This window comes from Trachinotus anak, unplaced genomic scaffold (genome assembly GCF_046630095.1).
Source record: "Trachinotus anak isolate AG129_WGS33_773 ecotype Australia unplaced genomic scaffold, CSIRO_AGI_Tana_v1 ptg000021l, whole genome shotgun sequence".
In the NCBI taxonomy this organism is placed as follows: domain Eukaryota; kingdom Metazoa; phylum Chordata; class Actinopteri; order Carangiformes; family Carangidae; genus Trachinotus; species Trachinotus anak.
Genome location: NW_027273872.1, coordinates 2,095,930 through 2,108,481, shown reverse-complemented (window position 1 = coordinate 2,108,481; position 12,552 = coordinate 2,095,930). Strand labels below are relative to the sequence as shown.

Genomic DNA, 12,552 nt, shown 5'->3' with positions numbered 1-12,552 from the left:
TTTAACCTCTACACCCACCATCCCAGCCCCGTCCCTGCCCAGCAACACCCCTCTGTTTTGCTCCACTGCCCTGCCACACGTGAGAGGAGTGCAAACTGCGAGTGGTGCCGCCTGGCGCTACCAGGCCTTCCTGGGTGTGTGTGGCAGGGGACGAGGGGGGGGGCAGGCGTGGCAGAGTGGCCATGTGGCGGGACCGGCCCTTTTCTTCTGAACCAGTAGAGGAGCAGTAATGACTGTGAGCTACAGCTGTGCCCACTGAGGCTTGCCCTACCTTGCCCTGCAGTGGCCCCTCAGCCTCATCTCCCCACGTCGCCCTCTGCTACTGTTAGTGGAGGCCACAGCGTGTGGATGTTTTCATCTCCACTGAAATTCTGCACAGAGAGAAAACTTCTGTAACTTATGAGGCAGATGAGAAGATGATGTTTCTACAATAAAGTCAGATATTCACTGAATATCAAATAAAACAGTCTGGATACATTTAGTCTAAACCAAAGCTTTGTACATTTCACTGATTTTCCATATGACAAAATATATTTATTTACATCTTTAGAAACATGGATCACTATGTGCACAGTTGAGACTCCGCGGGAACTAACGTTTATTTTCATTATCGATTAATCTACAGGATATCTTCTTGATAAATCAATTAATCATTGGATATTTGAAAAGACAGATTTTTTTTTTTGTTTATGGTCCTGTGTAATATTCTTCAAATGTTTTGTTTTTTCCAATCAACAGACCAAGAACTAAAGAGAATCTCTTCACAGTGATATAAAACAGACAAAAGTCACAACAAAAGGCTTTAAAAACAATTATTCACTTGTCTAAATTGTTGCCAGATCACTTTCTGTTGACTGACAGATCCACTTAGTTACTAATTCAGCTCTAATTAAAAACAGGTCGTAGGATTGAGGAAGTTGACCACTACTGTAGATACTGTCACATAGGTGCAATCAAAAGTGAATTTTATTTTGTTTTACCGGTGAGTGACGGGAAAGAAAGTGAAGTATGAGGTGAAGTTTTTATTTCTGAGGCTTGGGACAAACATACGGCCGCTTTGTATTTAAGACCAAAGACTGTTGATCAGTCTTTGGTCTACTGTTTATTTTATGGATGGTGCAGCATTTCAAATAGGTACAATGAGGTGATGTACTTTATGTTTATATGTATGTAAGAATTTACCCAACATAACCTTGATATGGACTGACATTCATTCATTCATTCATTCACTATTTGTTGTTGTTTCACTGGGGGTTTGGTTTTTATGATGTTTTATTACATCTACATCATATTTCTCCAGGACATTACTGTCTCGACAGTATCTTGTGTTTCTTTTGTGGTTCTTGAGATAAGAATCTAAACATCAGCAGAACTGGGCTCAAATCCAGGATTATGATGATGATGATGATGATGATGATGATGATGATGATGATGATGATGATGATGATGATGATGATGATAATGATGATGATGTGATAAAAAAAAATGGAAAAGAAATAAAACCCAGCCTCATCCTCAAAGATGCAGTGAGCTGGACGGGTTGGATCGTGGTTGAAATGAGTCAGGCTGGTGGACGGCCTGAAAAGGACACACCGTGTGAGTCACACACACACAGAGGATTACGCTTCGATGCCAACAGAGAGAGTAATGGCAAATCACTGGAAACTTTGTGTTCCAGGTCCAAGTGTTGACTCCCACCTGTTGACCTAAAGCCATGAGTTACCTATTACACACATTATACTCCAGCAAAAAAAAAAAAAAATCCATTCCATCTTGCTCTCTGTCACACACACATATATAAACAAACAATCCCGCCCATGTTACTGGAGCGGCTGCGCGGGGAACACACCCTCGGGGACAGGAATAACAGGCCACTCCAGAGCATGAGGACATCTGAGACACTGTGGCACCAAACAAGCAAGATGACTCTTTAACGTGTCCTTATCTCCATCCCTAATCCTCAGACGCTTCACCATCAGCTACTGTTTACGCCAACCACAAGTCAAGAGTAAAAGCAGAAAATGGACTTTCTTAATTCTGAATGACTGAAGTCCACTAGAAAGCCATTGAGGAAGGCCTCTAATGTGGAGGGAGCCTCATATTGAATACGGATTGAAATTTACATGACAACTTAGGAAAAATGCTTTTTTATTACTCATTCATCCCCTAAATCACTTGGCTCCCCCGCTCCTTTCCTCTGCCTCAGCTATTAAATCACCATCTTGACCCTGCGACCTGGGGCCGCAACCATAAAGAGCCCCCTGTGGGTCAGAGGCCTGATTGTAACATTTGAATATGAAATGGACTTGGTTGGGCCTGGAAACAGCCCCATGCACTGAGACACAGGCTGACCCCCAGGAGAGAGGCCTGCTCAGCAGCCCCGGGCCTGGAGGCTCCCTCTTCTCTCAGCAAGGATTTACTTGGACTTGAGAAGGAGGGAGAGACAGAGCAAGAGAGAGAGAGAGAGAGAGAGAGAGAGAGAGAGAGAGGGCTGAAGTCGGGGATGGAGGGGTGAGGGTGGGGAGGGGTTGGAAGCGGGGTAGGGGTTGAGCGAGAGTGAGGGAGAGGAGAAAGAGAGAGGGCAGACATTTGAATAAGACAAGAAGCGATTGCTGTTTGCATGACAAAGGAGCCCGCCATCTCCCCTGATTGGTGTCACAGTGCGGCACTAAAGCCATGCAGGCCCCCCGGGGTGGGGTGATGTATGGAGCACAGGCATGTTTATGCATCCAAGGTGTGATATTAGGGAGGAATAGAGGGGGCCTGTCGTCAAGTTTCGGGTTAAGAACTCTGTGCGCATATTCTTAAAAGGAGAAGACGTTTGCATTATTCTGACTATGAATTTACAATTTCAAGTGACAATCAAGTCCAAAATGTTACTTTTTCTCTTTGAAGACCACGATTGAAACTTTGGGAAAATTTACAACCTGCTGTAGCTGCTTTAATAGGAGAAGTATGGAGGAATAAATCCAGTTTATTAATATCTTATTTTCATCTTTTCTGTAAGCTATGAAAACACTATTCTCATCATTCGCATCATTACAACAGAGTCCTAAAGGGCAAGAAAAAGGAGCATTCAGGCGTCCAGACAGGTTGTAGCACATATTTTAACCAGTTTATCTAAATGACTCACTACAGAATTTGAGTGGAATACCAAAAGTGAATCCATCCTGCAGTCAGCTTGATGCATCGAAGCTGAACCTGGAATTCAGTCAAGTTTGTCTTCTCTGTTTGTAACCTGGAGTTTTTTAAAACCTTTTTTTGTCTCCAAGCTCTCCATCAACAATTAACTTATTGAATGCAATTTAAATATTACTACAAGAAAAATAAGTTGCAAAACAATGGCATTATCCTTTGAATTATATAAACTGCATTATCTCTGTGGCAGTTTCCACCTCGTCTCTGAAAGTAAATACCGGCCTGTTGCCCTGTTTGCTACCTGCAGTCCTGAACCTACTAATTGTTCCAGAGAGGTGTGAAGACCACCACCCTCACCGTCCCCTGCTGGGCTGTCAGTGCAGTCGTCAGCTACTGCAGGTGGACCCCTGGCACCAGAGTCCTTGACCATCCATGTTGCTCCTGCACCCACTCCTGCTACCCCCGTCTTCTTCACGTTTGATGGGGACAATGACGATACAAGAGCAGAGATGAGAGGGGATCATATGAGTCGGCAAATCCAGGGACTATGAAGGGGATTTCACAGCTCAATAAGTTTGGACAATTTGTTTACAATCCCCATTATTACAGGTCCCTTGGGAGTAGGCGTATGCATAAACATTGATGCATGTTTTTTTCAGAGATATTGCAGATTAGCTGGGAGTCGGTCCACTCAGGAGAATGATGCAAAAGTGCAAGAAAAAGTACCGCAGGGGGTCAAAAACAGGAGGGATGAGGATGAAGGAAGCGTGAGTGAGAGTTAGAGAGGTCACACGCTCACACTCACACACACACAGTGTAGACAAGATATGCGCACACACACGCACACACACACACACACTCACCCCCCTGCAGACAAAGCCTCCACAGGCTCATCTGGGCAGTGCTGCTGGCCTCAGGGACACACCTCCAAGAGAGATGGCCTGACTAACTCTCCATGGCAACTAATCAATAAGTGACAGAGTCAGTCAGGACTGACCCATAGCTGAGTGTGTCCCACCTCCCCCCATGTTCCCAGGGTTACACTCCCATAAACCACACACACAGATTGGGCTGCACTAAAACACAAAGTCCCCCCAACCCGACCGGTGCCCCCAGGAAAATAAATCTTTGCTCGTACTTTGGGTGCATTCGACAAACATACTTTTTTTTCAACATGTGCAAGTGTGTCTTGTTTTTCGTGCATAGGAGGGGGTGTGTGATTATAGAGGGGTGGGCGGGTGAGTGGGGGGCACACACGTGGGTACAGGTTACTGAATGAACACAGCTCCTGACAATAGCGATATGATCAGACGGCTTCTGATGGAGCAGAGTTACCACACCACCATTGTGTATCTGTCAATCTGTGTTCCCTCTCACTGTCCTCAACAAACACTAATCAATATCTGTGGCCTACATGAGAGGCCTTATCTTCCCCCTCCTCACCCCCTCAACTCCTTATCCCCCCGACTCTGCATTGTCTCGCAGCAGTCCCATACCATCTTCACTGTCCCTAGGCGTAGCATATACATCAACACATATACTTGGCCCCGTTTCTCTGGGCTTCCAAGACAGGTCAGAAGTGGGGTCAGAACTCTAGTTCGGCAAATCAAAAGCAACGCTACATGCTTCAGTGTTCATAGACAAAGTGATGTGTGCTGCAGAAAGGGACCATCTGCAGCAGACACACTTTTCCACACCAGAGAGCCTCGCGTGGCGTCTGCGCCATCCTTAACGTACATTAGAACCAGCCCTTTGTATGCAATTGCCCTTACAGGTTATTCAGGACGAGGCCTCTAAATCCAGCTTCAGCCCTGGTTGTGGCTTGTGTATGTGTGTGTGTGTGCGAGGTTCTACACATCTTCCTCCAACCGCAATTACAAGTGAAAACAAGTTCAAGTAAACCTCAGGATCGCTTAGCTGAACAAAACGTCAAAGGCTCCTCGTCTGAAAACTTCTCTAAACGTACAAGCCGCAGAGCACAAAACAGAATCCTCCCATTTCAGCTGTTCGTGTGATTTGTATTTGTTTTGTTTGGGACAAAAGAGGCGGTAATCCTGTCTCATATTTGACAAGTCTCATATTCACACACACCTGCTGGGACAAAGTAAACACACCTTCAGAGTCAGACACCTTAATGGATGACCCTCACATTACAGCCTAAGTCAGGATAAACCCTAAAGCAGGCTTGTTGACATGATATGGTAAAGAGACGTGCCCGATCCGGATATGACTGATGAGCGCAGTCACGTCACAGCCAACACATGTGCACAGTGTATACAGTCTGTACATAGGTCAAAAAACATCCTGGTGGGAGGGGAGGGGGGGTGACTCGGTGGCTCACCTGGTAGAGCGCGTATCATTAAGGCTTAGTCCTCACCGCAGCGGCCCGGGGTTCGAATCTGACCCGCGGCCCTTTGCTGCATGTCATCCCCTCTCTCTCCTCGACTTTCCTGTCTCTCTCTCACTGTCCTATCAAATAAAGGCATTAAAAAAAAAACCATCTCAGTGACGGTGCACGGCTCTGTCTCTTCTCTTTAATTGTAATTATTTGAAACAGATTCACGGCTGATTCCCTGACATTCAAAGATTCACTCTGCCACACTGAAGCACAGGTGTCACGTGTCTCTAATATATCCTTCAACAGAGATCTTCTTTATCAGATCAAAGAAGTGACTATTGAAGGTTGAGAAAACAATTCACAGCTATTTTTTGATTTGAACCAAATTCCCCCCTCCCCCAGGTACCCTATCCTATAAGCAACTAGGGCACCTGAAATTCTATAAGATCTAGATTCACTCATTTACTTTCCACTGACATATACACAAGTAAGTTGCTGCTGGGCGGATGCAGTTTCTTGAGTGGCGGCATGCTTGCCTTTGAAGCGTTTCCCACTCAGCATTCCTTGTGGTTGTGTAAGGCATGGCGATCTAACCACAGCTATCATTAATGAGAAATGTGCATCATGGAACAAGTCTGTTGGTGCTCACATACGTCCAGGCAAGGAGCTGAAAATTGGGGATGTACTTAAAAGAGGAGAGGTATTAAAAAAAAAAAAAAAAATTGGTCAAATGTGATTTTCTAGGGTCTGTGGTGAGTGCTGTCAGTGAATGAGTGAGTGAGTAGGTGAGTGAATGGAGAGGGGATTGAGAGGACGGTGCAGTGGAGAGGGATGGCTCTCAGTGGGTCAGCCCAAAAGCCCTGACCCCAGGAGGATTTGATGCCATTTTCCCACGCAGGGAGTCGACCTGAGAAGAGCTCGTTAACAACATCTGCCCCGGTTCAGGGAGATTAACCCTCACCCCCAACCCCCGCACCTCCACACACACACACACACACACACACACATACACACTGCTCTGCTGTCAATCTGAGTACCTCACATGAGCCTCTCTGCTCTGGACAGGCTTGCCCAAGCTGGACAGGCCACTCCAGGTCCCTCCAGGCTCAGCTCAGAGGGCCTCTTGGAGATCCCAGCCACAGCAAATCAATACAGCCCAACCGTGTCATAGGTGCAGTCCCTAACAACGCTCATCCATTCACCCGTCACACTCAAATTATGTTGTGTAGGTGATGTCTGATCTGTACAGCAGACGGGGGTTCCTGATTTGAGTTGGAGATTACGTGAGGAGTTGAGAGTATATTTAGAAGGTGTGTTCCTGCTGCAAGTTGCCCAGCCAGTCGAGCAGGCGCGGTAGTGATGTCACCAACGTCAGTCTGTCAGACAGATTTGTGTAATGAGTTTTCCACTCATCACACTGACGTAGAAAGAGACAGTCAAAACACACTCCTAGTGCTTCTACCAACCTTGTTCACATGTACTCCCACAAGACGTGCAACTGGCAGGACATGTTCTGACATAATATGAGGGGAGGGAAAAACAGGATTGACTGAAACATGGCCTGTGGCACAGCTGCGAGTAAGCTGGAGCTTTGCATGTGCTGCACGCATCAATACATAGGTGCGCAAAGACACACTGGCAGAATCCACTGGGAATCCGCTGAATCCATGTTCTACAGGGCTATAATTAGGTTAGTTTTTGGAGAGGGGGTTAAACAAACAGGGGCTGTGAGGTCATAGGCAGATGGAAGTGGGATATGCCTGCACTTGCTGAGTGGGCACAGAGCTCCACATGACGGGAGAGAGAGGCCCTCCGGGCGCTCAGCAGGGGGAGAGCAAAAGAGGGGGGGGGGGCAAACTCGGATGGCCTCACTGCCAGAACATTCAAACACAATCAATAGCTGTGCACAGAACAGCCACACACCTTCCCACTAACACAGATTCTCACTCATCTAAATCATCAGCAGGTATGAAATTTCTGTGCCAGATTCCCAGCGACCGCATGGAGAGAAATATTTCACTGTGCTGACAAGTTCGGCATGTTGAGCAGACACCTCGACATTGTTGGCTGAAAGTTAGCCCAGAACTCGGAGCATTTATCGGAGGAGATGTGCAGGTGAGAGCCATCCTGAAGTTGCATAATCTTCTGAGTCTGATAAATGACTAGAAACCATCGGTGTGTCCAGCCCACAGCAAACAGCCCTGACACCGAGGAGCAGGAAGAGAAAAGCTGCTTAATTACAAAAAAATGAGTTGGAGAGTGCGATTAGGTGACGGGTGGCTGCTGGCACGCTAGAGTGACTTAAGACCCTGTCAGTGAATGCAGGGAGGTCTAGATAATCTTTCCCTCCACAAAGGTGCGTGGGGCTAATCCAGGCCGCTGTGCTGAGCTGTGGATCAAGTCCTACAGGGAGTGTGGGAAGGCCAGCAGGACCGCCACTGCTTCGGCCCTCTTGGTGGCCAGAGCTTATTTATCCCAAGGTACACTGCAACAGCAGGCCGGCCCATTCTTCCACACACCTCTGCATTATTAGAGTGTCAGCAGTGAGTGTGTTGAGACACCAGTTCAGTTTATGAATGAGATGCAATTTCAGAGTATTTTGTTGAAGAATAAAATCTACTATATAGACTATAGCTGCTGGAGTGATCACTAAATTCTAACAGAACCAACTCACTGCATTTCAAAATGTTCCACGCTCATGTAAATGAGCACAACACGAGTCCTCTGTGCGCAGCAGAAATTAGATACGAGGCTAAATGTTTAGAAAAGAAAATCTCCAGTCAGCATGCAAAATACTTTACATTAAATTACATTATGATTTAATTAATAAAGTCATTTATCACATATTTTTTTATATTTGCCAAACAGAAATCAAATCACAAATTATATTAGGCTATAATTTGGCACATCATCACTGACATACAAGGCAAATTTACTAAACTTCTCAAAACCATTTCAGACTGCATCTCTTTTGTTTTACTGGATACATTTAGAAATTTAATAACACACAGTTCAGTCCACTTTCTAATGTGAGGAGGTCTGATGCTCGTCCCATCTCTTCATTTATTTTAGGGGTATATATTTAGATTCTTAAATTTCATGCTTAAAAAGCAGAAATGAATTCTTGTGATAAAATATGAAAAGAAACATTTAAACTGACTGAGGCAACAAAGCTTTTGAAGTGGAATCCTCAGTCTGTCTTCAAGTTCACACTGAAATAAACTGAAGGGAAGGTTTTACAGCTTGATTAAGGCAAAGACAAATTCAGCTGTTCACCAACTATGTAAAAAGTAATTCAGAGAGGGGAATAAAATAAATTGAGACCACTTTGATTTTCTAATAAAGAACAATTCCAAAACTACTGAGCCTGTAAAAAAAATTTAATTTAAAAATTCAATAGGCCTGAGAATTATACCGACTTCTATTCTTAAAATGGATGTTTAAAAAGGTGCAGAAGCAGTTTTTTCAAGAGGAGGAAAAAAAACATGATTATTTCACTGCTGCATCTTTAAGGCTTGTAGAGGAATTGGAGGATCAGATTATTTCCACAGTGCCTTCTCCATGAATGCAACGTGAAAATATCACTGTGCCCGTTTAGTTTTAAACAAATTAGTTGTTTGTTAAAAATATAAATTCCAGTTGTTTGTTCTTTGCAAAATGATCACAGTAAAAATCACAGACTGTCACTCAGATCTTCAGACATCACCTATAAAATCATCCCTTCTCAGGGGCTTGTTCCCCTGGGACACAACCTGCGCTCCAGAGATTTTAAACAACCAAAGTCATATCTCCAAACCTCATATTTCACACAAAAGACAGAGTCACAAATCATGTTTCGTACAAATTTATTCAGCATTTAAGAATAGAGGATGGTCTTAAAATATGTAGAAACGTCAGTTTAAATAAAACCTTTTCGTTCAGGATCAGGAGTAAACATGACACTGTAGAAACCATCACAGAACAGAACATCTCACAAAACAAATCACGTGACAAAACATCGGGCTCACAAGCTAAAAAGAAAGAAAAAAAAATCTTACTATAAATAAAACTTTGCGTTTGCGACCCGCACAGTCTTAACATTTCATTTTAACCTAGGTCATGAGGGGGGAGGAAAAAAAGGGAGAGAAAGAGAGAGAAAGAGAGAGAGACAGAGAGAGAGACAGAGAGAGAGACAGAGAGAGAGAGAGACTACAAAATTTGGACACAGTCGAGACAACTGACATTCTACAAATGAAGTGTAAACATTTATGTGTCAACTTTCCATCCAGCGTTTCTGAAATACACCAGCCTCTTCATGAGGCCACATGCCTTTTCATAGAGAGAAAATATGGCATTATTTAAAATATAGAAGTCCAATTCTTCTACATATGTTGATTGCTTATACTTGTGATAAAAAGCCTCTTTGCAATGCAATTTACTCTGATGGGCTCAACGTTCAGTTTCGATCCATTTCAAATTCATTTAAAATGGACAACTCAAAAAAGATAGAGACAAAGTTGCTTCTGAACAAAACTGTTGAACGTTGTTTAAGCAACCAAAAAGTTCAAGTATCCGAAGTACTTTTTTTTTTTAAGTTTGCAGTCTTTTCTTTCTGCTGCTCTCAGATGTGGGTGAGAGGTAGCGTCCCGTTGACGCCAGTCCCTGCGCTCTGATAGTGCGGGTGGACGCTGTGTAACCGGCTGCTCTGCAGGGAGGAGTGCTCCGCGCTGTCCCCGCCGGGGGGCAGGTACATGCTTATCATATCCCTCAGGTCCCCCAAACACGCCCGCTGAGAGTGGGACGTGATGGCCGGCGGCGGTGAGCTGGGCTCGGTCTTGCACACGGACGCCATGGAGCTCAGGCCCATGGCGCTGGGGGTCTGCTGCGTGTACGCCGGGGACATGCTGTACGTGGAAGCCGCGTTCATGTAGGTCTGAGCCGAGGACATCATCGGGTACTGGAGCCCTGCCATCTCGTATCGGTGCATCTGCTGGATCTGGGGGCTGTTCATGCTGTGATGCTGAGGGTAGGCCAGCTGGTCCTGCATGAGGGAGTACGCACTGTTCGTCCACCCGTTCATGTGCGCGTAACCGTCCATCCGCTGACCCACCGACACCGAGTTGTTCACGGCGTTGGCTCCTGGCGGCAACAGCCCCCCGGGCAAAGAATACTTGTCTTTCTTGAGCAAGGTCTTGGTCTTCCTGCGGGGACGGTATTTATAATCCGGATGCTCCTTCATGTGCATAGCGCGTAGACGCTTGGCCTCGTCGATGAATGGCCTCTTTTCAGCGTCGGTCAGAAGTTTCCAGTCAGCTCCGAGCCGCTTGCTGATTTCAGAGTTGTGCATTTTGGGATTTTCTTGAGCCATCTTCCTCCGCTGTCCCCGGGACCAGACCATGAAGGCGTTCATCGGCCGCTTCACCCGCTCCTGGTCGCTGGCACTGTTGTTCTTTGCGCCCGGCGCCGAGCCCGAGTTGGACTGCGGGAGCGGGGTCTTGATCTCGGTTTCCATCATGTTATACATTCAGGCGGCTTTTAGTGTTCACTCACAGGCACATAAAAAAAAAAGCTCACAAAACAGCGCCAAAAGTCAAAGAGGTAGAGGTACTGACCAGTCTCATAAGAAGATGGAAAAAATTCTGCCCAAAGAGGCAAATGTGTCTGCAGGTGCTTCTGGTTCCTGTGCGCTCAGGGCTGCTCTGTCCCCACGGCTCTGGAACAGAAGTCTGTAAACTTGTTCCCCAAGCTCATCTGTTAATAGGCCCAGTGGCCGGACCATGTGATGCGGATTGACAGCATGACAATGAGGAGCAGGCGGCCAATCAGCGCGCAGCACCGTGTAGCCAACCGCAGCTCACAGCGCTGTGTTTCGGTCAGAGGAGGAGGGAGAGGCCAAGTTTTGAAACAGCAGCGCAGCTCCACAACCTGAGCAGATTCTTACAGATGTACAGCCTTCATCACCCGAGAGTGAAGATGAGGAGCAAACGAAAACGCTCCCGGGCTGTCTGGATTATTGATCGTGTATTTCCTGATCGCATCACAAGCATTTTAGGAACAAATTCTACTAAAAAACAACCAATTTAATGAACTTTTTCTACACCGGGGACACGGCTGAACCAAACTGAATGTCACGCATGAGAAACAAAAGTTCCCGAGAGTGTGTAGAATCATGTCGCTCTGCTCGGGGTCCAGGCTGAGCCGCAGGGACACAGGTCTTCAGGGATCCGTGTATTTCAGAGGAACCAGCAACAGACCACAAAAGTGGAACATTAGAATAAAATGAGCCAGTAACAGCAGAAAAATCCTCTCATCTCTTCCCGCTGTCAGACACGCGTGTGCTGCTTTTCTTCAATCACAACTTCACAAAACCGATTTTGCCAACATCAAAAAAAAACAAACTATTTTCTAGGATTTCGATGCTTCCTTCATCAGACTGATACCTGCTTAAAAATAATAAATACATAGTTGGCCTTAAAACGTTTCATGAGAACCTTTTTGAAATCACCTGTTCAGGAGTTTCTCAGGAGTTTCAGTTAGTTTTTTCCCGGCGCTTTAAAAAATGAATTTTCCTTTAAACAACTGGAAAATAAAACTTGTCAAGAGGCTGAAAGAATTCACTGTTCTTTAAAGTAATTTAAGGTATGTAGAATAATTTCCCATTAGAATAAATGGGTTTGAACTAAAACTGACTATGTTGGTGACATTAACATTAATATATATATATATATATATATATATATATATATATATATATATATATGTCATTTAAAAAGAAAGAAAATAATGTTTCAAAACCAAGTGAATTATAAAACTGCCATTAGCTCGTTTTCTGTTTAATTCTAAATGACCTCAGTGGCACATTGTCCTGGACGTTTCTGCAGTGCTGCAAAACTTTAATACATCAACGACCTCTTGTGGAGGGGACGGGCAGGCTCCGCGGTCTCGGGGGGGGGGGCCTCAGTTTGAGACGGTGCTGTGCAAACATGCGAGCGGCCGCTCATCCTAAAATCCCTCCGCGGCTGTTTGCCGACTTGTTTTCTCTCCGCGGTGTTAATGGTTATTAAAATGATTGCAGTGGAGTGGTCTTCATTTGCATG

The 12,552-nt window shown here is 45.2% G+C and overlaps 1 protein-coding gene across 1 annotated transcript; it reads right to left on the bottom strand.

Moving 5' to 3' along the window:
• Nucleotides 1–9,304: 9,304 nt before the first annotated feature.
• Nucleotides 9,305–11,208, bottom strand: sox3 (SRY-box transcription factor 3). The gene has a single exon (XM_071458073.1). The coding sequence runs from the start codon at nt 10,977–10,979 to the stop codon at nt 10,077–10,079; it is 903 nt and encodes a 300-aa protein (XP_071314174.1). The 5' UTR covers nt 10,980–11,208; the 3' UTR covers nt 9,305–10,076.
• Between the last annotated feature and the right edge of the window lie 1,344 nt (nt 11,209–12,552).